The sequence below is a fragment of the Seriola dumerili genome, unplaced genomic scaffold (assembly GCF_002260705.1).
Source record: "Seriola dumerili isolate Sdu_G_001 unplaced genomic scaffold, Sdu_1.0 BDQW01000191.1, whole genome shotgun sequence".
NCBI classification, from domain to species: Eukaryota; Metazoa; Chordata; class Actinopteri; order Carangiformes; family Carangidae; genus Seriola; species Seriola dumerili.
The window spans coordinates 9,806,986-9,833,498 of record NW_019174446.1 but is presented as its reverse complement, the minus strand read 5'-3'; the positions used below and the strand labels follow the sequence as shown (position 1 = coordinate 9,833,498).

Genomic DNA, 26,513 nt, shown 5'->3' with positions numbered 1-26,513 from the left:
GATTCTGCTGTTGCAGTTCATTGGTCAGCTGATGAGCTGAGGTGAAGCACACAGCTCCAGGGACCAGGAGGGCTCAGCTCACAACCAGGGTTACAGATAGATAGATGGATATGACCTCGGATATACACATACACATACACATACACACAGGTTCCTGGACTAATGTTGTTGATCCACAGATTTTGAGTAGACAACTGTGGATTAAATTCCACTGGAGACAATTTCAGCAAATGTTGCAGGTCCACAGACACTACAGGTGGAAGTATTAAGTTTATTTACTTGAATGAAAATAGTAAAACCACCATATAAACAGGGAAATGCAGGATTACAGTGCTAGTACAAGTACAAGTATCGTAATCCTGCATTTAAGTGTTATCAGGAAATTGTGATTAAGAAAAAAAGTAAAATTGCTCATTGAGCAGAATGGCCCCTTTTACAGTGCTAAATTATTATGAAAGTCTTATATTTTAGAGTCATTATTAAATGCATTAACATGTAGGCAGTTTAAATGTTGTACCTGGTGGAGATGGAGATCATTTAACTATCTTAAAATTCTGCTGGTTAGTTTATGTTACGTTACATTTCTGTCACACAAATGTAGCATAGTAAAAAGTACAATATTTCCCTTTATAAATGTAGTGGAGTGGAAATAAGTAGAATAAAATGGAGATACTTGTAAATGTACTCGCTGTGAAACATTGTCCACTGACACACTGATATCATGTGTCTGTGACTTTTTAAAAATGCGAGAACACAGAGAGGGCACAGTGTGAAGAGAGATAGTAAAGATAAGGAAACAGCAGACCGAGAGAATGACATCAATGACATCAATGACATCAATGACAACATGACCCGCTCCTAAACCTCAGAAAGTCCCCAATGTTTATTGTTCAGTGACATTTTCCACAGTGCAGTGCTGGACCATCAGGGCCTGCTTAACCTTCTCTGAAAGCCCAACTATTCTCAAAATGAAGAAATAATAATCTATTCATTAGTTTGCTGTTAATAATCTATCTGTGTCCTCCCATTTTTCTGATCCTTCCTTCTCTCAGAACAGACAGTGAGGGGAGAGAAAAGCTAGCAACAGATACGTTGCTTAAACTATGTGTTCCCCCTGTCCTTCTCATTTTAAAGCGCTTGAAAAGTGGGTGGTTAAACGCTGTAATGGTAAATGTTTTTTACTCACAGAAAACGAAACATCATCACTGATGGCCTTACCATAAAATCCGCAATCCGCCACTGCCAAAATTTACCGCCAAGCACACAAGCTCAAGAACAAAGTTCATGATTGAATCAAACACATTATGTACTAATTATCTTACCATGGTAGCTGAAGAAACATTTGAGATAATTTTGTCTACTTTCATGAAGTACGTGCCCCTTCAGTGAGCAGTTGCCGATGTTTTCAAGATGATTTACTCACTTTACTCTCGTTTGACAGAACCCACTGCTTTCTGCAAAGTAATTGGCTTGGCACTGAGGCATACCTTAACCTGGGGCTGTTTTTGACTCTGAAAAACAGCCTCTGGTCAGACAGATACGAGACTGATGAAAATAGTACTTTTGCTGTGTCCAGCTCATAGGAGGAATAGGAGAGAGATATATAGAAAGAGAGTAGTTTGACTGCTTGGTGATGGAGATATACAGAACCAAACACAAGATTGCTCATGTACCTATAGGTTGTAAGCACACTACAAACCTTTTCACTGTGAAGGTCCCCAGCTCAGCTGCTGGAGGACGGAAGAGGATGAGGAAACTTTCAGCTTAAAAGAAACAGCCTACTGCTGTCTCTCATGTTGTCAGTTTATTGACTGTGTGTTTGTGTGTGTGCGTGTGCGTGCGTGCGTGCGCGCATGCTTGCGTGTGTGTGGGGTCAGCAGATAAACCCAATGATGGTGGCACTTGTCACTACCATCATGATTGATGACCCTGTCTTGTTTCCTTGTGTGTGTGTGTGTGTGTGTGTGTGTGTGTGTGTGTGTCTGTCCAGTGCCAGCACCCATTCAAGCCCCGAGTGAACCACCCACCACAGAGCCCCCCCCTACCATCCCGCCCGCTAAGGAAGGTGAGCAAGATGCGAAACACAAACACACACTCATTCATATGTTATCCTTTTCTAGTTTTGTAGTTAACATCACATTACCCTGATTACTTTTTTCTGATAACTGTGGCACTATAGTTAATCAGTCTTGAAATGTATCTTTAATTATGATTGTTTTAAAAAAATGTGCTGGCAAACTTGTACAATATATACACCAGTTGTTGTATAAGTCATATTTAGAAATGATGGCCAAGTTGTAGCAACAGATATATGCAATAATTGCAGTTTCATTGCTTTATGAGGAGGAGACATCTTCTTTCATCATGACCAGTAAGGTAACATTTTTGAGTGGTATATTTGGCAGCCATTCTGTTGCTTTTGCTGTATATTTGTAATAGACAGCTATGATTATTGTGTAGTCACTTTATCTTGTAATATATATTATATCGTTCCTAAAGTGCATTGCATTTATTAACTTTGATTCATTAAATTGGTGTGTAGAATTGCATCAGAGTCTGTACTGGAAGATACTTGCCATCAAATGATTTGAATTAAAATTGGGGGCGACTAAAATGTCATTGAGACATTGATGCATAGGAAACTGTAACCAAAGTATACAGAGCAGTAGTTTTGCTCTTTAGTATAAAACAATCATCAACACCACACTTAACAGCACATGCAATGTTGCTTTGCCATAATTTTGAAACAGAAAAAGAATAATAAATAATCTAACAATTTACTTTTAATAGAGCAGCTATGTTATGCCACTCAAGGCTCTTTACACATTTGTGAACCGTGTTTAGTTTCAAAACATCAGTGGTGACCTGGAAGGAAATTTGCAGATTGGGGGCACTATAATAAAATTATGGACTCTAACTTAAAGGTAAGCAAAAAGGAAAAATCAAAAAACAAGTCAAGTGTCTCACAGGAAGTCAGTGAGACGTTTACTGGATTCCCACAACGACTTTATTGTGTGCAGCATACTCAGGCTACTGTGGACTGTAGCCGATGCCAAAATAAAGAAATGCTACTCTAATCCTGGTTCATTAGCTTATTACCTCAGGCTTAGAGAGCTAACCTGACCACTCCCATCCAGCTTCAGCTTCAGTCTCAGTTTAGCCCCAAAACACCAGAGTACAGTCCGACCATCTACAAACAGGACACACTGGCTAAAACATACAGGGTGCACCTATGATTGACAGTTACAAGACTTGACCATCATAACTACAGAATGTGCTGTTTGTAATTGTCTTTCCAGGAAGCAACACTACCTGTAATTTTTTTTTTTTTTTGAATCATTCACAAACTACATAAGTAAATGACCAAATACCTATGGATTACACTTACTGTACTTAAAAGGTGCTATTTCGCTATTACCACATAGCCTATACTTACCAGTCTAGAGGAAACGTTGCGAGTCCAGCATCAAACTTCATCCCTTTACTCGCCAAAAGCCGACTCCAGTGGTTGCCTCTATTTCTATCACTTCTTTTCTTCTACTGAAGTTAGCATGCTAACCAGCTAGCCCCAACCCATCCAGTCTCGTAATCCTACTTTACAATAGTGAGTCACTGTAGCGTGCAATCTGCCGACAGTTCAGCATGAGCGGATGAAGAAGTAGCGCTGCCCAGAGAGCGTATTCTAACCTCTTAACTTGTAAACGCAACGATGGCTGAAGCTCTTGGCAAGCGACCGTTATCACCACCATTACTGCCCGACCCTGACAAGAAACCACATTTGGCAGCAGAGAAAACTTACATATAGCTCCTTTAAACCTTGACTAACTGCAATTGAAGGTGCACCAGCAAATGACTCATGAGAGAGGACAGGTAAAATATTCTCACGGAAGAGGATTTTTCATCATTTGACAAGCTCAGAAAGATTAGAAACAAAGGGGTACAAGTTCAGAGTCAGAGCCTCCTCCTCCTACCCAGACAGTCCTCCTCATCTGTTCCTGTCTGATGGGCTCAGGTTAAAGGCTGACCTGCAGGACAAACTCCTCAGACATGAACCGACACACCTGCTGAGCCCGTCTGTAAGCATTTCTATCCGAGTGTCTGACCTTTTGTCAGACTGATGCTTCCATCCATAATCATAGTCAACTTTTACTCAGGACAGAACTGCAAAGATAGAGGAAAGAGAAAGCAAGGTGTGTGATGGTCTATAAGAGGGAGAAAGATGAGGGGAGAAAGAAAAAGAAAAAAAAGTAGAGAATGAAACAAATTGATGGCCAGGATGAGAAAAACAGACAGAGATAGAGCTGCAGACAGAAAGCAGAGGGGAAAAGGCAGAAAGAGACAAATGGAGAGAAAGACGAGAAAGAATTGAGAAAAAGACATACAGTATAAAAGCAGAGATAGTTGTTAGTGTTCAAGCAACCAAATTACTCTGCTGTATTTTGTTATATTTAGAATTACAACCATTTTTCCTCATAAACCCTTGAGAGACAGTTCAGGTTTTTCCTGGGAATTTATGGAGGCTGACATGGTCATTAACAGGGTTTGAAATTTAGTGCAGACTTGGAGTTTGAACACTTGTTAAAACCACAAAACAACTTTACAGCGGCAAAGATAAGGCTACTGGGAGTCATTTAGAAACCTGAGAAGAATAAAAGCAGAAGGAAAAGTCACTGCTGGACCAGGAATATGAATGAGCAGCTTACAAAAGAAGAAAAAAACAAACACACTGGATATATTTTTCGTGTTCAGAAAAGTCTGAGTTTGAAACTCTGAGTTAGAGAGTGTGCATTATACCTTTAATCTTATAAACTCTACAGCATGCAAATTAATCTGAAGGCCCAGTCTTTGCATATTTACCCTGTTCCAGAGGATGTGTATTTGCAGTGCTTCATACTATTTACCCAGAGAATGAATATATTAGACAGCCAGTTAACATTAAGCTTATGCTTTGTCCTCCACTGACCTTCATTCTGTATGAAATTACTTTTTAAATGCAGAGACAAAACGTTGTGCTGACTAAATCTAAACATCTCACCTGTGTGTCTGTCCAGTGTGCAAGGAGGCCAAGGCTGACCTGGCGTTCCTGGTCGATGGCTCCTGGTCCATCGGAGACGACAATTTCATGAAGATCACACGTTTCCTTTACAGCACCATGGGATCACTGGATCTGATTGGACCAGATGGCACTCAGGTCAGTCACATGACCACACATATGTTACTTTACCTCAGAGAGGAAGAACTGAAGAATAGAAATGTTAAAAGTTAAGATAAAGTTTTACTTGTTCTTACCTTAATTTTCCTGCATGCATCATTACACGGGATTTCAGATTTCAGAATTGAAAATGTTAAAATGCAATCGTGACCACTTGAATATCGCTCTGAATATTGTAATAGCAGAATAATGTCTCCCTGTGCTGGTGCTCATGTTTATGACTGCTAGTGGTTCTTGTGTCTAGTCTAAACATTTGTGTCTAGTGAAAATGACATGTATATAGTACAATAAGTTAACCAACAAAAAAATACAAATCTGCTGAGGCTTTTAATTCTTGTTCTCTCTCTCTCCAATTTATTTTCTTTGTTATAGCATTTTCCTTCTGAAAAATGCATGTCTTGGGAAATGCAATGTAAAGCAGATGCTGAGGATCTAGCCAAAAGTAGCCACACTGAAAACCATGATAATGATGAAATGAAGAAATTACACATCTTAGTGTAATCCGTGGATAAAGAAGCCATTCATAAAAGAGAAAGTGTTGTGAAAAAAGATATATTTCCATTTTCAAATATATTTTTGTATCACAAAATCCTCCCCTAAAAAAGACAGATTACGAACATGCTTCTTCTTCGTCTTGCTTCTGTCCTCCCTCCTTCATATGCTGTAACCCATTTCACCTCCAGCTATTCAAAGAAAGAGAAGGAGGAAGAAAAAATTGTTTTAATTTCCTCACAAATGTCCCTGAAACTATACTTTCATTCAGTAGATAAAGGAATAAAGGACACTGGGTGCTGTATATCCATAATGAAACAATGGAGCGTGATCTGCAGCTTGCTTTCTGTAACCTGCAAGCTATTTCCTCCTTCTTTTCTCCGTTCCATTCTCACTGTTACATCAGACATTCAGACCAAAATAGCAATTATGGACATTTGCCCAAAATATGAATCTTGAAGAATCCTCCTCCTTTTGACCCATGTCCTTTTGACTCATTTATTGTTCGAGGAAGCCTGCTGCTGTTGCCGTTATTTGATACTGGAAGGATGAGGCAGAAATTTCACCCAGTTTTCTTGGTCTGTCCCCTTAGAAATCAGCATGACCACATCTATATGTATCTATAGAAAAGTTAAGAAAAGTGAGAGAGAACTTTAAAACCCCTAGTGAGTCAATCTTTACTCTCTGGAAGGCCTTTTTGTTGCTGAGCAGTGTTCGATTAACTCCACTCATTTGCTGCCGCTGTGTTTTGTGCCAGAAAACATTACTTCTCTGGCAGGAGTGGTGGTCTTAATAAATTAAGTCTAGATGCAGTAAAAGCTGGGATAAATATCAAATGGTTCAAGTATCAGCTTGATCCTCAGTGTAAAATCCACCATGAGTGATACTTACGGAACTTAAGTAATACTAAACCACGTTACCTCAGTGGCTATTACCATCTCCACTGCCTCAGTATGTTTCTCATGTATTCGGTTCATCATTAGGTAACGCCAGGCTCTAACTTGGGGCAGTAGCTCGCTATTGTCATTTGAAACTAATTTCTTTGTGTTTCCTGCCTGCATGGCCCCCCTACTGTGTCAGCAGAGCTCAGCTGGTTCATTTGTCACACTGTAGAGGTGCTTGCTAGACCCTTTTCTTTCATTTGTGTAATGTCTGCTGTTAAGCAGTTTGCTACCCTCGCCGTGCCCCAATAACCCTCTGGCACAAGGCTACCAAGAGCAAAACACCGGCTGTAATGTGAGAGATTTGGCTGTACAGTAAGGAGTGAGCTGGCTGGTGAATGAAGGCCGCCCTGAGCCAAGAACAGCACTATTAGCAGTCTGGAGGTAATGATAGTTGTTCGCTCCTCTTAGAGTAAGGCAATTAGATTGATTATAGTTCTGATTCGGGAGAGTGAACATATATATATTTTAGTGCATTTTCACCTAGAGACTTACATAAAACAAGTCTGTAATATTCCCATTTGACATCATGAACTTATACTTTCTCTGCTATGACCACCAGTGCTGAACAGATGACAAATGGTCAAATCTGTGTCCCATTACTGCTTTCACCTATTAAACCTTAACGTTAAACTATGAAAATGTCAAATTCTGCCTTCTCGTGTACAGTTTAACTTTCCCATCTGTACAGTGCTCACTTTGCGGGGCTGTCTAAGCACGCGCAATTTGTATAATTACAGTATTTCCGTGAGCGAACAAAGGTAGCATCTGTTTGATGCTGTTGTTGCTGTTCAGACTAAATGCATAAATTGCAGGTGATAATGAGGGAAAGTATTAGATTTTTGGACCCAGAGCACAGTCATTTGGCTTCATAACACACAGACAATGCCGCATGGAGTCATTTGGCTTCTTGCTTTTTGTTTTGGAAGAAGATGAAACAAACCTGAGCGCTCAAATATAGGAACACATTGCAGTGGTATTGTCACTGACATGAGTATAAGCAGATGATGATTGAATTTGAATTTTTAGGTGAACTGTCCCTTTAGAGCAAGTGCAAAAAGAAAATGGTTCTGTTTAGCTTTGTTTAATCTGATTTGACATGTGCTCTGAACTTATTTCACTTATCTGTCTGTCTGTCTGTCTGTCTGTCTCCGTCTCTCTCCAGGTGGCCATTGCTCAGTTCAGCGACGATGCTCGGACAGAATTCCAGCTGAGTTCCCATGGCAACAAGGAAGCACTGCTGGAGGCTATTCAGAGGATCAGATACAAAGGAGGAAACACCAAGACAGGTCAGGACAGTGCATTAGTGGGATTAATGCAATAATTGTTCATGCAGTGCAACCAGACAGGTAAATCCAGATGTCAGTTTGTTACCTCAGTCTAATGGACGTCAGTTTGTCGACAAAATAAGCTTAACCACAAGGTCCATTGTTGTGGAGCATTTGATCATATTACACAATCTTCCTCAGTTTGCCTATGTGTCATGGAAGATGAAGATGTTCAAATTTCCAAGGGGACGTCTTTTTCATCCATGCTGTCTTAAAAGCTGAGATTGAAAGTTCATTCTAGACCTTGGAATCAGAGGTTTACACAACAATCTCTCCACAGGGTCCATTAGTAGCTGGTCTGGAGCGTTTAATCATTTGTCCAAAATTTTTACATCTACATTTAAACGACAGCTGGACTGCCTCCATTTGCGGAGAAAGATTGTGTGATACAGTTAAAACTCAGCAGCAACTAATGGACCTTGTGGTGAGATTTTTTCTTTGTCAACTGCTGTTTCCAAGGTCAAAAATGAACTTTTAACCTCAACTTACCAGAACTAGCCTTGATGAGAAAACTTGAAGAAAGTATGTTGTCGGATTTGGAAGATCTCCATGAAAAAGACACTTTTCCCCTGATTTAGGACATTTGTTGAAAATATCACAAAGGCTACTGCAGAGAGGAGACGTTTTAAGGGGTCCTGATCTCTAACAAGCACTTTGGGTTGTGAATCGTTAGTAAAATTCATGTCTGCAGCTGTGCTAGTACATAGAAGGTGAATGCCATTAATGTGGATTTACAGGTAATGCTGGTTGTTCAGAGCACTTAAACTCTTCTAAAGTCTGGGTCATGGCTCGGTGTCTGCTCAGAGTAATTGTGTCCTTGAGCTTTCCTATCAGCTCTAGTGCTGATCATCTCACTACTTAACCCTTCCTCCCTCTTCTTACTCCTCTTTCTCCTCTGTCCTCTTGTCCATCTCCTCTGCTCTTTTGCCAACCTCTGACTGTCCTCTCCTCCCTCACTTTGGTGACAACCCTTTAAAGCTTCAACCCTCCTTCTTTCTAAATGTTCTCTTTTGTCTTTCCTTCTTCTGTGCATTTACCCCTTATACACCTACACCTACTGTACTGTCTTGTAGTTTAACGGTTGGAAACAGGTGGTGTTTTAGCTGACAGGGCAGTGTGTGTGTGTGTGTGTGTGTGTGTGTGTGTGTGTGTGTGTGTGTGTGTGTGTGTGTGTGTGTGTGTGTGTGTGAATACAGTCTACAAGAGAATAGAAAATAAACCATGAAATATCATCCTCCCCACACAAAGAGAGAGAGGAGGCAGCTCGCTCTCTAAAGGTTAGGCTACTGCTCACCGACTCACAGTTTCTCTGTCTCCCTCTCCCCCTATCTCTTTGTCTCTCACCCACACATGCACACATGCGTACACATAGAATTAATCTCCTTCAATTGCGCAAACATAGTGTCTATTCTTCAGGCTGTCCTTATTCCACCATAGAAGCCCACACAGCATATATTTTTAGTTCATGTGTATATGTGTATGTTTTTATTTTATTTTATACAATTTATTCAACAAAATAAGCAAATAATTTTATTGTTTCTTTCTATGTCTGTGTTTTTTCATTGCTCCTGCTTCAGGCCAAGGTGGAGATTATTTCCTTCCTTTGTTTAATGAGGCTTTTTTATGTTTGAGTTTTGATATTTTTTCTCTTCCTCTGTGATTCTGCACACTAATACGGCTCTAAAACATAATGCACCAGTGTTTTAACTATACAGGCGAACACTAACAGAGCTGTGTACAGTACGTCTAGAGTTTGTGCCCAAACCTCCTTACTTACATCTTACTCCTTTGGTCCATTGAAACATAGACTACTAGTGTCTCTGGCTCTGACTGAGGCTCGCACTACAAACCTAAAATCTTTTTCACTCTCCAAACCCTAAACTATTTCCTTTTTTCACTCGTCAACCTCAAATTTTCCTCAGAGACCCCATCAGGGCCCCTCACTGTGTCTAAATCCACCAAAGCCCTCAAATAAAAGGCTGTAGCTTTCTGCCTCTTTAACCCGTAGCCTCTGGCAGATATATCTGCATAGAAGCCAACAAGTAACCCCATAGCTTCAATGCCTTTTTATGTTTTTACTGTAAATTGCTAGCTTACTTTACACCCTCTGTCCAAAAACCCCCCAGGTCAAGCAAACCCATCAAAATCAGATTTTAAAAACATACTCAAAACTAAACATGGATTCACAGTAAAGTTGAAAAGTTCTATCAGTATCAAAGAGGATTTTCTTTCTTCTTTTCTTTTTTAGATGAAATTGTATTGTTAATCAGAAAGTGGGTTGCTGCTTCATTCTGCATTCTGGGAGTTTCCCACTAACCCCACCATCTCACACAGCCAGCTACTGAGCTGCTGCTGTGGCAACAGGAGTTTCTTGCTCAATGGCACTGCAGAGGTTGTTGCTTAAGGAGAAGGGACAGCTACTTATTCAGCTTCTGAGCCAAATTCTAGTCATAAGCCTCTTCTCTATACCCATTTTACAAACAGTATGTAAATGATGCTGCCTTCTTTAAGTCTCTACAGTAAGTTTTTTTTCCTGTATACCCTCTCTGAGTGTGAGGGAAGGGCATGCTGAGGATTCATGGTGCTGAAGCTGATATTCTGGGATTTGGCTTTTCACTATGCATTTATTCATTAAGGCATTAGTGAGCCTCTGACTGGCTTGGTGAATGATTGATTTAATGTAGCTGCTGCTGTAATAGTCTTTATCCCTGTGCTGTAGTGGATGTATATGAGTGTGTGTGTGTCTTTTGAGATTGATTTTCATGCTAATCCCTGACACTGCTTGACTGTACAGTGCATAGGCCTACAGATAGAGGAACTGGGTTGCAGTGTCTGCTTATGGGCAAATGTAAAGGTGTGTTTGATTTCCAGGTGTGTGTACTATATGTGTGTATCCAGGGACAACGTGACTTACAATATGTAAACTAGGGTTACTTTTAATCCTTAACTTTTTAGTAATATATTCACACATTGGATTAGTCAGGATGTTATTTGCCTTCTCTGATTATACTTTAGCAGCTAGACTGATTTCTTCCTGCTTCAACTGTAGTAATGCAGTTGTGTGAGACCCTCACTCAATTTCCAAGGGTTTATGAGTCTTTTATGAGTTTAGGAGTGAATGTGTGAATGGCCCTTGAATGGGTTTCACTGACTATAAAAAACACATTGAAAATCTATTGTGTATTTTCAGCAATGCATTTGATTATCCAGAAGTTTTTTCAAATCGTTCTTAGGAACATACAGTAACTTGTCAAAGATTAAAGGATTTTATAGCTCTCTCCATTCATAATCACCCAGAGAGAATATTACAGCCTCTTCCTTGTCATCCAGATTTCACCTGCAGCCACAATAGAAAAGGGAAAAAAAGTCTCCTACTTCATTATGTCGCACCTAGGCTTTGGATGCTAAAACGGGAGAGATGATTTCAACTATTTTTACATTCTCATATTGTTTCCGCTCTTCAGTGACAGCAAGAAAACTGGTAAACTGTTGCCAGACAGGAGGCCAAATCCAAACTGACAAGGATTACTTCACACATGCAAAATGATGGATCGATTGATTGAGGACGGGCTTCACAACCAAACATCCACTGACATGTTTGTTTTGTGTTAATTTCTTTTCTCACCCTCATTCCATACATGCTCTGCCCCCCCCCCCACACACACACACACACTCTTTTTATGCCCTCTTACCTGCTCTTTTCCTCCTTCCTCCACCACCCACTCAGCGCCTCCACCCACTGCTCCTCCCTCTCATCTCCCCTCTCCTCTGCTCGGTCCTGTGTCTCACTTCATGCCTGGCTAGCTGCTGTAATTCAAGCCTCGTCCAGCATGATCAGAAGACAGTGTAGAAACAGATGTATCACTGGCAGATATCTGACAACACAACACTTTACAGGCCAAGCACTCTATCATTTTTTATCACTGACAGCTCAGTGAAAAAAGGAGGCAAAGATGTGGTTGAAGGGTTTTGGTTTATTTAGAATTTGGGAGACAAAGACACCATACACCTAAAGCTGTTTACGCCATACACTCTGTGTATGATAAGTGGTTAGTCAACTTATGGACCATTTACTGCTTCATATGGTTTTGTTTTTATTACAAAACTCCCAGATACTCCTCTCTTTACAGCTGTGGCACGCTCTTGAAAACACAAGAAGTGGGGAGAGGAGAAAGTGTAAAAGGACAAAAGGAGTAGAGAGGAATAATGGCAGCAATTGTCCATGTGATTATGAAAAGGTCAGGTGGAGATGAGTAGATGAGCTACATGAACTATTAATGCACATCACGATGGACAGTATGCAAATATTGGCATTAAATAGAAATTACCTACCTGTGTGTGATGACGATCAGGACACTGCTTATTGGTTTGCATGCACGAAATGACTAACACATGTTGTTGCATATACTGTATACAGTATGTGTGAAGTCTTTACAGTTTAGATCAATTCATGTCATGAAGGACACATTATGGGTCAATTTTTCCTGTTATTTGATGTGATTATACCTTGTACTTGACCGTCATTCATCAGGTTGTCTTCACATTTCAGCAGCAAAAGAGCTATCTGGAGGCAGATTAATAAAAAAAATATATATATAGATATATATATATATCTATATATATTTAAAAAATATATATAATTGAGCACAAAGTTGATTTCACCTCAGCAATATACTCACTGTTTTGAATTTAATTTTACAAAACTGAGGGGGCTTGAAACATAATGACACACACAAGGCATCCCTAAATCCACTGACAAATGTGCATTGACACATCTTGGTTACTTGTTGTGGGTGGGTCTTGAAACCTTTTAAAACTGTCCGGACAGATTTTATTGACTGATTAATTCCATTAGCAGGTGACCTGCACACTGTGAAGAGTTCATCTAATTCTATGGGTTTTTTTTTCTACAGACTGGTGACATTTTAATCTTTTTCTTTTTCCTTTTTCTCATCTCTCTATGTTTAGATCCCATTAAAATACATAAGACATTGTCTGTTTTCTGACATACTTTAAATGCTAATGGGCACTCTGGGATTTCAGGTCACTCATTTTCATGTAATAATTATGGGGTCAGTAATGTATTTTATTAATGTCAGTGGAAGGATAAATAATACATGTTTTTAATTAGTAAGTACATTAAAATTGTAGCAAAGGTCTCATGCATTCACCTCCATGTAACAGGTGTGGAAAAGGACATTTTTAGATTGTTAATGAGCTCAATCATGCATCCAATAAGTTTAGTCTGCCAAGCATTTGTCGTCATCCAGCCTCACATGGGAAAAAATGTAGGCACAGGAGTTGATTGAAGCATTCATCTGTTCCAAAATGTTGCACCAATTAAAAAAATTAAGCTTCACATCAGAACATAGTACAACAGTAAGAGTAATATGTGGACTGCCACGTATGCTAAAGGACCATACTAGTAGTTTCACATATTTTTAGTGTATGCACAATGACTGTATATGTTACATCACCACTGGCCATGTTCCCAAGCATGCTGTGTGGTTTCCTCTTACATTTTTTTTTTGTATTTTTTTTCCTTCACGGCAGCCAATTCTTAACATTCATTTCACTACAGAATGAAATAATCTTAACTTGAGAATGGTTGGAGTTCAATAATGACAGTAAACATCTTGACAGCATTTATTTTTCTCAGAGGTTTTATTGGTCATTGAGAGACACTGTACATTAAAGGAATTGACCAGTTACAGCAACTGGTTACACAGTTAGATTTGGCAGAAAAGGCTCGACTATTTGAGGGAGCTAACAGAATCTAAACAGCGAAGAGTATTCTGCTGAGAGCACTAATCTCCCCATACATGAACATTTAATCTTAGTCACATCAAGCAAGGGAGATGTGTCAGCAAACAGCATTGGCATGAGCCTTATAGTGATCAGAAGTGTCAGATTTTATATCTGTGCTGTACACCTGCATTGATATGCCTGGATATTACAAGTCACACAGCAGTGAATGAGGCAATGATTGTGAAGCATGTTGGAAACAGCTGACAACCAAAATAAGTGTTACTCTAGTGCGCTACGGTGACAAAGCCATGTTTTGTTGCATGTATTTGTGTAATGTAACTAAATTTTGACAAAAAAGCTGACATAATACTTGCTGTGATTGTCTTCATTTTTTTTATTTAAGTCTCTGCAAATTAATTTTACAGTCTCACAGAAATGAATGGAAATCAAGGACTTGCAAGGTCGAAGAAAAAAAAAAGCATCTAAACTCTGGCTGTTCTAAATCGAGTGTTTGCTTTTTGTCCTCCGTCAGGTCGGGCCATCAAACATGTGAAAGAGTCCATTTTCACTCCAGAGGCCGGAGCCAGACGGGGCGTCCCTAAGGTCCTGGTTGTCCTGACTGACGGGCGTTCACAAGATGATGTCAACAAAGTGTCCAAGGAGATGCAGATGGAGGGTGAGTATTTTATAGACCAAACACAGTAATAAGAGTTATTGGTAGTTGGTTGAAGCCCTGGGAAAATCTTGAAATCATAATTTGTTGACACTGGATGTACAGTATGTGATTTGTTGACATTGACGGGGTAGGTTATGTGTGTTGGTACAGTACAGGCAACATGAAGAAAGAGCCTCATTCAACCTGCCAGTTCTTGGATGCTGTATGAACTGTCTGTCACATTTTACTGTTACCGGCTATCAACCTCTTCAACCATTGGTTTGAAATCCATAACTAATAATGTGTTCCATGAGGCTATTTAAACCTATCAATTTCCTTTAACTTGTAATGAATCTTCTTGTTTATTTCCGTTCTCAGACTACATCATCTTTGCCATTGGCTTTGCGGACGCGGACTACGGAGAGCTGGTGAATATCGCCAGCAAGCCCAGTGATAGACACGTCTTTTTTGTGGACGATTTGGATGCTGTGAAGAAAATAGAAGAACAGCTCATTACCTTTGTCTGCGAGGCCGCCACTGCCAGTGAGTAGCACCACCTTATGTTTAAAACAGAGCTATGGAGGAAAGAGAGATCAGAAAAGTCGGGTAGCAGAAAGATGCAAACGTTGAGCAAAGACTGTAGTTAGTGGAGAGACATAAAAAATGACCAAAGCAGAGAAGAGAGAGAAGGAATGATTTATTTTATGGTTGAGAAAAAATCTTACAGATGAACTAACAGACACTTTTCTGTCTTTCAGCTTGTCCGTCTGTTTTGATGAGTGGTAACACCATGGCAGGTAAGAAGTACAAAAATGGGAAAAATAGACTGTACAAGCCCATCTACTGTATCAGACCCCTGGATGGAGAGCTAATGATGATGATGGCAATAACATAATGACAATGAACATAATGATGATGATGACTTGTCTCTTGCAGGTTTCCGTATGATGGAGAAGTTTGGCCTGGTAGAGAAGGAGTACAGCACGATACCAGGAGTTTCTCTGGAGCCGGGGTCGTTCAACAGCTTCCCCTGTTACAGGTTACACCGTGACGCCTTGGTGTCACAGCCCACCAAGTGAGTAACGCCACATCCACAGTAAGATGGAGTAATGTGAAAACACACCTCTGTTTCAATTGACAAACCATAAAATTGTGCACCATAGCCGTTATAACCATTAACATTATAACCTTAGAGGTAAGATTTATTGCAGGGCTGTTATATTAGACAGACTCAATTGATCAAGCCACACGTCTATATTCACAAAGTTACCTGGCAGCATATACATAGATATAGATCAACCCGTGTTGTGTGGTCGGCTATACTGGCATACAAAGTAAGTGACCCCAGACAGAGCTGGAGGTGGCAGTTTGTTCAGTGACAGTTCAATTTGTTCAAGTGCCAGTGAGATCAAGGCGTCTTTTGCAAGAGACACCTGAGAACAAATTACACATACACAAGGTTATAAATAGCAGTATCACAAAAACAAGCAGCCTCACACACATTTGTTAAAACAATCAGAACCAAAGCCAGAACTGGGGGCAGGTAAAAAGTTGGAAAAGGTAAAAAGTGGTTTGTGTTAATTATTTCCAGTAGTTAGATGCATAGCACCAGAAACCAGTCACTCATAATTCTTTCTACCCAGCATACTTCCCTATCATTTAAGTTTAAGTATTTCATCATTAATGAAAGTGAATCCAGCTCACTCCTATTTAACCTTAAGTTTCCCCTTTGTTGAACAGAGTTATTTTGATCCTTCTCTACTGTTACTCCGTCAGTGTTTGCTCGCTAAGTGATTCTCCCTTCTTCTCTCTGGACATGGGGAGTGGTCACTGTCAATGGTCAGCAGGACACAAACACCACAGGACCTTGAATTATCAGCCAGCAGTGTACACAGAACTATGCAACAGTCCTGCCAAAGAAAATGAACCTGACTTTCAGGCTGATAGCAAACTACTGGAGAACTAAGATACACAAGATTTTCCCTTTATCTTTGTTTGGATTATCTTTTAGCACACAAGGGTTGAAGTCCCACTCATAGGACCTGGGCTTTGTTGTTATGTTATCTTGCACGTTCCACAAACAGTACCTGTCCCCAGTTCCAACAACCACAAAGAGTGATCCTGAAGATTATAGAATTTCTGCCTTTTGCCAGGGTTTAATCATTTTTCACTATAAGAATAATATTGAAGTAAGACTGTATTTCCAAATGTTGTCGCCTGACTCTGAATGACACATTTATCTGATGAATTAATGTAAATACAGTTTATGTGCCCATTAGATAGAATTAGAAAGAGATTAGAAAGCCTTTCATTATTTTCAAAACTTTTAGAAAAAGCAGTTATGTAAAAAATCATGGCATTTTTGCAGTAAAAGGAAATTTAATAAAAGCACTGAGCGGAATCAGATTATTGCAGTAATACATTAAACATGCCGTTTTCACTAATCCCTGTAATTCCTACAGCCAATTAATACAGGAAGCAAATTGGCAATTTCAGATCATTCTTTTTCAGGCCAGCAGAGCTGAATCATGCAAGCATCTTTTTCCAAAATGATCACAAACTGTAAAAACTGCATCTCCAACATTTTCATAACATGTCAGCAGCAACTGACAGTGGCTACAGTAAATACAAAAAGCTAAAAACATAGATACAGTACATGCAATAATAGATGTTACTGCACATTTAATGCCCTGTAGTTTCCCATGGAAGAGACTCTTCTTTCTAGTGTAATACATAATTATTAGTATCAATAACTCAGCTTGACTTAGCTGACCAGACCAACAGAGAAACTACACCAAAACCCTGGTAGGAGCTATTATAAAATTTAGTTTGATTAGACTAAGGTCGTGTCTTCCAGTTTTATTAAGAGTTCACCTTGTACATTTCAACTGGGTTTCAAACTGCGGATTTAGACCACGACTGTTTGTAATTAATAGCATTTACAGAAGGTGGAAATAAATGATTTGAAAACATTCTCAGAGATAATTGCAAATGCAGGTTAGAAGCATTATGATTTACTTAGCACTATACCACAGGGATTTATTCCAATATAAAACCCATGCATACAAAAACTTAACACGAGAATTCAGTGCCTACAGTTGTGCTCCCATAAAGTCTTTCCTTCTGTGATGTTGTCATTTTAGGAGCTTTTTCTTGGTTGATATCAGTTTCCTTTATATAGCTTCCTGTTCTGAGATTGTTCAGTTTGTGAAAAGTGACGTTGATGAGTGCTCTGAAAAGCTGAAGCTAAGATGGTTTGAACCTGAAGTGCTCAGAGGCAACTGCACAAAAAAAGGCAAAGGCTTACTGATCAAAAAGTGGCTGGCACTCAAAGAGAGACCGAGGCAGCCAAAGAACTCTAAAAGCATTCACATCAGCTGAAAAGAGACAATGGCACTTTGAAGAAGACACCTAGTAGATATATGCCTGTAGGGCACAGTGTGTGTGTGTGTGTGTCTGTGTGTGTGTGTGTGTGTGTCTGTGTGTGTGTGTGTGTGTGTCTGTGTGTGTGTGTGTGTGTGTCTGTGTGTGTGTGTGTGTGTGTCTGTGTCTGTGTGTCTGTCTGTGTGTCTGTTCTTTCATCTTTCACATGTCTACCAGGTACCTTCACCCTGAAGGTTTACCCTCTGACTACACCATTTCAATGATGCTCCGCCTACTCCCGGAGACCCCGCAGGAGCCCTTTGCATTGTGGGAAATCCTCAAGAAAGACAAAGAGCCATTGGTGGGACTAATCCTGGACAGTGAGTTTGAATCACTTGTGGTTTTGCTTCTTTATATATATTTTTTTCTCACCTGTATCGTAACATATCACAGTTTGACAAGTACAAACTCAAACAGCACGTTTGAGTTTCCTGCATTCCCAACTCCTCCAAATGAACCAAGAGAGTGATAAATTCAACAGATTAGAAGTGAGACTTGAGGGAAACGACTAATTACAGCTGAGGTATAACTACATTTTTGATCCATTATAATGTGGCTTTAGATGGGCAAAGTTTTCCACTTACATTGCACCTGAGCTCTTCTCTTTGATTTGACATGAAGCCAGTTTTTTTAAAAGCCAAAGCAGATGATGAATAATGACAGTGTCATAAGATCGACCACAGTGCAGTGGTTGTGTTTGTGTCAGACGATGATAAGCGATGTCACAGAAACACTGCACACTAGGTGAACTCACCGCAGGCGTCAACCTTTAGAGGTGTTTTGGACACCACTGACTTGGAGGAGACCCAGGGCAGACCTCTGACCTGCTGTGGAGATTATATTACCAGCTGTCGTTGATGATTTTGGGAACCCCAGGAGTAGCTGGAGGAAGTTGCATTTTGGCTGCTCTGCTTTCCCTGTTGACCCTGACACAGCTTAAGCAGGGGTGAAAAAATCGAATCGTATCTTGGGTTCGGTTTCATGGACTAAAACAAAAGGAAGAAAACATGGATGATGGCACCTGTATTACATTGATCCAGAGATTTCAGATAAGCTCACAGCGTTTTAATAAAAGTTGTACCACCACGCTTACGCCAACATGAACCATAAAATAAACTCCTCCACCAAGTTTTTTTGGGAATCAACAGCAAGAATTGACGTCTGTATTCAATTCAATTCAATCCTCTAGTAATAATGTGTCTCTGTGTTTAGTTTTCACTGACATGTTGCAAACTCATGATTCTGGTTGCCACTTACATCGCATATATTATTAGAATAATGCGGAGGATGGGATTATGTTCTTGCCCCCTGATGGCTGCATTCAGTGCTTGGTGAAAAAATAGAAATGACTCTCATGTTTATGTCACAATGAAACTGAATCATTTAAGTGTCTCAATTGAAAGGAGATCTGAGGAAGTTTGTACTCTTTCAGTAGTAAAATGAATCTTCGCAGATTAACAGCAGAGCAGCACAAAGATGGTTGTCCTATTGTCATGCACATGTTGTCGGGTTCACTGTTGTTACACACCAGCTCTTTACTGGAATCTAATAGCATCAGTACAAGGCAATTTCTACTTGATGTGAACATCTACCTTTTCTACCCTCTGTCTCCCCACAGACTCTGGAAAGACCTTGACGTTCTTCAACTATGACTACAAAGGAGACTTCCAGACTGTGACATTTGAAGGAACAGAAATCAAAAAGATTTTCCATGGGAGCTTCCACAAGGTGAGTCTTCAATATATGTCTGTTGAAAATGACTTGATTGGTCGACATTGAAAGGTAAATGATAAAACTGATTCATCTTGCTTCTGTTTCATATTATAGTATAGGTAGAGATTTTGATTCTGTGCTACTGGGTTGTTAAAGTCCTTCAAAACTGGAACCACTTCAACACCAATCACATTGACTTGAAAACCCTTGTTAGCCTCACAGTGACTACATTTACCAGTTTGCATAACATCAGGTTCACATTGACAAACCCTCATTACAAGTCTTGGGTTGTAGTTTTTCAGATAAATATTCAGATATGCTGCATTGAAACTCTGTAGAGCAGAAGGGGACAGAGGGAGCAGGAATATTTCCAGCAAGCCGCTGGGAAAGAGACAAAAAAGAAAAAATAAGGAAGATCTACTGTATTTTGATGTTTTTGAAGTTTTGGAGCCTGTTGGGTGGTTTTCCAGTGGCTCCAGTGGAAATTTTCTCCTGACCTGTCACCACTGCTGTGGTGTGTGTGTGCAGGTGATGATACTCACCCTCCCTCTTCTGTCTCTCTCTCCCACTCCTCACTCTTTTTTTTAAACTAGTGGATTGAGCAGAGTGGGAGTGAAACTGCAGGTTTCATCACCCTATAAGACCTCTCTCTCTCTCATAATGAAGTTAGAGTACACATTTTTGACATTTTATACAATAAATAATTAATTATAAAATCGATTGATTACTCAGTGGTCACTGTGGTCCTTTTATCAAGCTTTAATTCAGTGTCACAAAATGTAATACCTCCAGAGATGTTCACAGCAAATACCATGTTTTAATTGCCATAAATTCTACCATATTTATCCCTAGTGTAGTTTCAGTGATTTTGTTGTTATTTCTATTCACCACTGACTTCAGACTGGAACCACCAGAGCCACACAATATTAGTTTGTCCTTTCAACCAATTCTCTGACAAAGACATTTCATATTTTCCTCAATCACTCGGATTCTATTCAAATATTTTTTTATGTAAATCATGTTGTATCAAATTAGTCTGACTGAATGGAAGTGGCAAATTTTGATGACATTCCTTCAGTGAAAGACAATTTTCTGCTCACTTGAGATGAGAAAGTGTTCTGTGAAAAAAAGAAATTGTGGAATAAATGGTGATGCAAATGCCTCTACGGAATAAATAATGACATTGGTTTGGACCCAATGGGCCCAGTGAATGAGTAATTCACATTGCAAAACACTTTTCCAAATGAAATATCAACAACATTAGCCCACACAAAGCAATAATAGCAACTTGCTGAATGATAATCAATTCTTTTGTCTTCATGGACGCGTCCTTTGAATTAGCTTTAGTTGTTCTAGAGGTATATTTACCTCAGCAGGGCTAATGGACAGGGACATCTGCATGTATTGTTTTGTTATATTTTAAAAGAGAGGTTAACATTTACTTGACAAATGGATGGAAACATAACTTGAAAACTAATGGACAAAGTCTTTATATATACTAGACAATATATTTTTTCCTGTACAGCTTCTGTTGTGTAGTTTCTTTACTGGGACTCTGTGGATTTCTGTTGAAAACAAACCAACACCAGCCCACCAACTCACTGTCTGTCTTTATCTCAATTCTCAAAATGTCAGGGAGTATCTGTCCATCATTCTCAGTGCCTTTTGTCTTCTCCATTGGTTTCTGTCTTTCTGTTGGAGAACATGACAATGTTGAGAGGGGGAACAGATGCTGAAGACTGCCTGGCCAGAGGAAGTGTTCGTCTGTGTTTAGACAGGATGACAAGTGAATAAGAGGAGTGTGTGTGTGTGTGTGTGTGTGTGTGTGTGTGTGTGTGTGTGTGTGTGTGTGTGTGTGTGTGTCCGCTCTAAAGGGATTACCATATGAAGACACTTCATGTGAAAGCAGGGATACCCAGCAGGATCTGTCACTGCTCAGCGAAGTGCACACAAACACAGAAACCTAAAAAACAGAAACAGGTGAAGGGCGGGGGGAGAGAAATAGATTTGGCAGAGAATCTGAGATACAAAGAGAAATACAGCATAGAGACGTATAGAGACAAACAGAGAGATGTGTAGTCATAGAGAGAAGTTGAAGTTATCTTCAGTATCACTCACATATTGCTTAGGGCCATATTAATCTCCAGAAGTGTATGAGCACTTTTTTGTACCTCCCAAATGATTAAATGCCTCCTATTAAAACTGCTCGCGAGCACTTAAAGCTGTCCTTGTGTGCTATAAAAATTTACACTCAGGAAATTTGCTCCAGTGCGGTTGCAGCTTTCTAGCTTACAGCAATCCACAATATTTCACAGTGAAATTCAAAATTCATGGTTATTCCATTCATCCATAAATGATTATTATAAAGCCTCTGTGAAGGCATTAATGTTGGTAGTTTCTTGGAAAGAAGAGCAAATAATAGAGAGACAAAAGCAACTAGAAATAAATGTTGTATCTGCTGGAAGAACAGATCTGGGATGGATGAAGGTGAGATGGTGGTAATTTGTTGCCCTGATGATGAACCACTTCATGATTAATCCAGTTAGAAGCAAAGATCTCAATGTGTGAAATTACACTGGAGAATTTTGTTGTGTCTTAATCTTTTGGAATATTTACATAGTGTTCATGTTTTCAAGCTCTTAACAGTTTGTATAAAGCAGGTTGAATTTACCTGCAGGCCCACAGCTTTGTTATGAATTTGTTAAGAATTTGTTAAGGCTAGGCTAGGCTAGTGAAACAAAGTGCAAAACACAGGAATGTGGGGAGACTGGAGTGGAATAGAAAAATGTTTACAGGGTTTTATGACTCTGGCTCAAGTGACCAAAACAAAAGGGTGACAAACCATGGTTAAGATCAATAAAGAATTTTTTATTAAACTAAATTAAACCAAATAAAGAGACCAAAGTAAATGTTCTGAGTACGAGGTGTGGAACGCCTGGAACGTGTGTTGTGTGCATGAGGGGGATATGTGAGTGCAGGTGTGCAAAACTAAACAAGGCTTAAACTAAGACATATCCAAACCCAAAAGGAAGGAGGTGTGCCTGTGGAGAGGAGCAGAAAGAGATAAGTAGGCAGCCAAGACTTATATACTTATATAGACTTATATATACTCTGGAACACACAGGTGTTCCAGATGAACTGCTGTAGACAAAGGGAGACAGGTTATTAAAAAGGATCCCAAAACAACAAGGACCCCAGGGGTCGTCACACAGGGCAGAGGTGCAGGAGAGGCAAACCAGTCATATGCCTGGGGCCCCCCGATGACCCCTCGTATTGGCACATTGTGCAGTGACAGCTATAAATCCCCACATAAAGACTCTATACAGTGCACTGCTGTCGCCCCATCTGTAAATTGTAGCATCTGCCAATTGTCGGCATGTGAGGCGTTAAGGGGACATCTGTAAATTGTAGCTTCGGCCAATAGGTGTTTAGGGGACATGTGACTGGGCTGGTCGTGCCGTGTAAAGCGTCCGGAGAATGGAAGCTGAGCCAAGAGGGGTCCAGGGCAGAGGAGCAGGTTTGACAGGACGAGCAGCTGGAGACAAGAGCTGGAGCAGAGCAGACGAGACTGCGAGGAGAGGAGAGCAACAGGCAGTGAGAAATGAGACTGAGTATATCGTTGAATGACTTGAGCGCAGACTCTACAGTCACTACAATCTGGCTCAGTGGTAGTGGCAGAGCTGGGTATTTGCAGAGGTCTTGATTGCAGGATAGGATGCAGGTGGTGGGGCTCTGCTCTTCTCCAGCACACCTGTCTCCACTCAGACAATCACACTCACACACAGAGAGAGACTGCAGGCCAGGCACAGGTGGAAGGCATGTGAGTACACATTACATTTTAAAACCAGGTGAAATTGGATAAAAAAAAAAAATTGGCTGCTTTTCCTTGTCAACATAGTGTCTCAATAATCTCTATATATCATCAACCTCAAAAGTCACATCATTACCAATGAGTTCTCTGCCAGCACTGCAGATGTTTCCTTTTGCTTAAAATGCATTTGTTTACAACTCATTGAAATTGTTTCCACAAATATCAGGGACAGAGATATAAAGCTAACCTTCTGTCACATGTAACGGTTGCCAAGTTAGCCATTAAACACCGGCCACGTCTCCAGCTGCAATGAAACTTTTGTTTATATATCTCCCCCCCCCCCCCCCCACATAACAATACGTCTGTGCTTGAGTTGTGGACACCAGAGACAAACTGAACTGAAGGGGCTAACTTTACTTCAGAGTTAAATGAGCAGTTTGTTTGTGTGGGTCAGTTAAGTAAGTTTTAGTCTTTGTGAAAGCAGGTCTTTAAAGTTACAGGAAAGGGGAAAACACACATACTGTACACACACAGGCAAAAAGAAAGTTCATATGCATAAATAGATATATGCACAGATGTAAATACTCGAATGTACAATATGTGTACATGCAGAAAAAAAATCATACAAGCTCTGGAAGCAGCAATTCACATACAAAATTGCACTGTATGCACACACACACACACACACACTCACTCACTCACTCACTCTCACTCACACTCACACTTCACACTCACACTCTCAATCAAGAATACATAAGAGAGCATGCACATGCACAATTTTAAGTGCCGGTCAGAAGCAGCTGAGTCAGCAGAAATGCTGATAGCCTCATCTGCTTCACCCCACATTATCTCTCACACCATGTTTAAAAAGTGCCATAACAATTTGAACGTTTGTGTGTTTGTCTGCGTGCCAGTTTTCCAGTTCCATTACTGTATCACTACTTCATTTTGTGTTTCACAGAGGTGAGATGAAGTGAATATGCTGATTCAGTCCTCTTCATCTGGGCCCTCCCTTCTTTTCTTCTTTTTTTCTCTCTTCCATATTTTGTAGTTGAGATGGGGATCCTTGAAATTCAATTATGAGCTTTGATTTTAAAAACAATAGATTAAAAACTATAGTTTGTGAAATTTTTGGACAAAAACAGTTTCCGCTGTTGCTGGCAATTTTGCTTTATTTTGACATTTCTAGTCTTTGAAGATAATATTAAAGCTGTAGTATGTAACTTTTCCACATGAAGATGTTAAAATGACCAAACCTATGTTATATATTTTGTTGAGTTGTGTACTTATATTATCCCAAATGTTTCCATCCATTTTCAAACCTAGTGAAATCCCTAATTTTAATCAAGGTAAGTTGGTTTCATCAATCAAAATTTACTTTTATTTTTCCAATTTTAAGCCACATTTTTACGATACACTCGTCTTTAACTATAAAGTTTAACCAGATGAAGGATTTCATTCATTGGAAGTATGGAACAGAGAAACAAGATGAGCAAACATTAGCAGCAGCTTGGTTCACAGTCCGTCCGACACATCTTGTCGGAGAAACACTGATTATTAACGTGAAGATGCTTTATTCAGTGTTTTCGCTGGATTTAATCACTGGGTCTGTTTGGCTTTGTAACAATTGACACTGAAGGAATCCTAACTGGAAGAAGCTGATTGTAATGACGGCAATGTTGGTGAAGAAAACAACTCCCATGAATCCCACATTACAAGAGACATTACTTGGAGTCTCTTGTTATTGTTTTGATTGAGAGACCTCTAGCAGCAGAAAATTACATAGTCTGCATTTAAGGTGATAGCTCACTGTTTTTGCTGTTTCCGTTTGCGAGATTACCAAAGTCGTATGTGCAGCGGGACAAAGATAATGTAGCACTGTCACCTTCTCTCTTATGAAATGCGAAGTGATTTGTCTTTTGTCTGAAAAATGATAGGGAAAAAGAATTCTGATTCACACAGAGAAAAATAAAACCACCTGACAATCAGATGCAAACAAATGAGGTGCTTTATATTACAGAAAGATGGTGCTGATTGTAAGACAGCAGTAGCATTAGACAATACAACACAGTGAAAGTCTGTTTATCTGTATATGTGTGAGAGGGGAAAGAGAAGGAGAGAGAGGCTAATTCATCTTCTGCTGGCAGCAGTATTAGCTGTGGATGGATCCTGTAGACTGCGACCAGCCATCTGACCTGCCAGCAGCAGCACAGAGTGAAAAACATTATGCTGCTTACATGTCTTATATTTCATCCTCATATCTTGTGGTCAGCTCTTTTGTTTTTTTCTTTTCTCTGTTGTGCTAAAACTGATCCCAACGCTCAATTTTGAGGTTTGTCTCCTGTCAGCTTCTGGGTTACTGTGTTTAATTCCACCTTTAATCTGAGCTAGAAACTGCTCTCCTAGTGAGCTCACTGCTTGACCAACATAAATATGTGTAGAAAGTTGACTAAAGATAAAAAAAAGAAACCAAAGATGAGAGAGTGTGACTTTTAGTTCTTTGGTATTGTAGTGCAGACTTCTCAAATCAGTCTGTGTGACACAGCTCTAAGAACAATAAAATCCCCTGATCTTCACTATGAGATTCAACTATAACTTTAATGTAAAACATACAGCTCAAAAGAAACAGTAAAGAGAGTATTGAGTGTTGTATAACCCCAAATGTTAGCCACATGTATGCTTAACAAAAGAAATGCTAATACAATAAATAGCATCTTTTCTGACGCCTGCTACTGTTGTCCAGGATTTCATGTAGCTGTAAAGTAAGAACAGAGGAATGGTTCGAATTGTCAATTTTCAAGAATAAACTTCCTCTAGACTAAAAATAAGTCTGAGTCACCACTGGAGTAGATGGAGGAAACAGCTAGCCTGAAGGAGAGTGAATGGCATCCTTAAAACACACACACACACACACACACAGAGGAAACATGCAGTATACATTAATATACGTTACATTTTTCAATTCCCTATGTACAGTCCATATCCACTAATGCTAACCTTAACTGAAACCACTAAATGCCACAAAATACCGGGAAAATGTCTGCACCTTAGAGGATTTTCATCATCTTTTATATCACAAAAGTACACACACACATACTCATGCGCACAAACACACACACACATCATGCCCAGTGAAGTGTGTAGAATGGAGGATGAGAACAGAAAGTCATTATAAAGCAGCCGTCCAGAC

The 26,513-nt window shown here is 39.7% G+C and overlaps 1 protein-coding gene across 1 annotated transcript in view; it reads left to right on the top strand.

Moving 5' to 3' along the window:
* col14a1 (collagen type XIV alpha 1 chain) overlaps positions 1-26,513 on the top strand; it is a 147,919-nt gene that overhangs the window by 51,289 nt on the left and 70,117 nt on the right. The window contains exons 24-32 of the mRNA XM_022753606.1: positions 1,991-2,065; positions 5,052-5,191; positions 7,811-7,934; positions 14,254-14,397; positions 14,755-14,919; positions 15,135-15,173; positions 15,313-15,451; positions 17,977-18,119; positions 19,418-19,527. Coding sequence (XP_022609327.1) covers positions 1,991-2,065; positions 5,052-5,191; positions 7,811-7,934; positions 14,254-14,397; positions 14,755-14,919; positions 15,135-15,173; positions 15,313-15,451; positions 17,977-18,119; positions 19,418-19,527 — 1,079 coding nt within the window. The remainder of the gene's footprint in view (positions 1-1,990; positions 2,066-5,051; positions 5,192-7,810; positions 7,935-14,253; positions 14,398-14,754; positions 14,920-15,134; positions 15,174-15,312; positions 15,452-17,976; positions 18,120-19,417; positions 19,528-26,513) is intronic.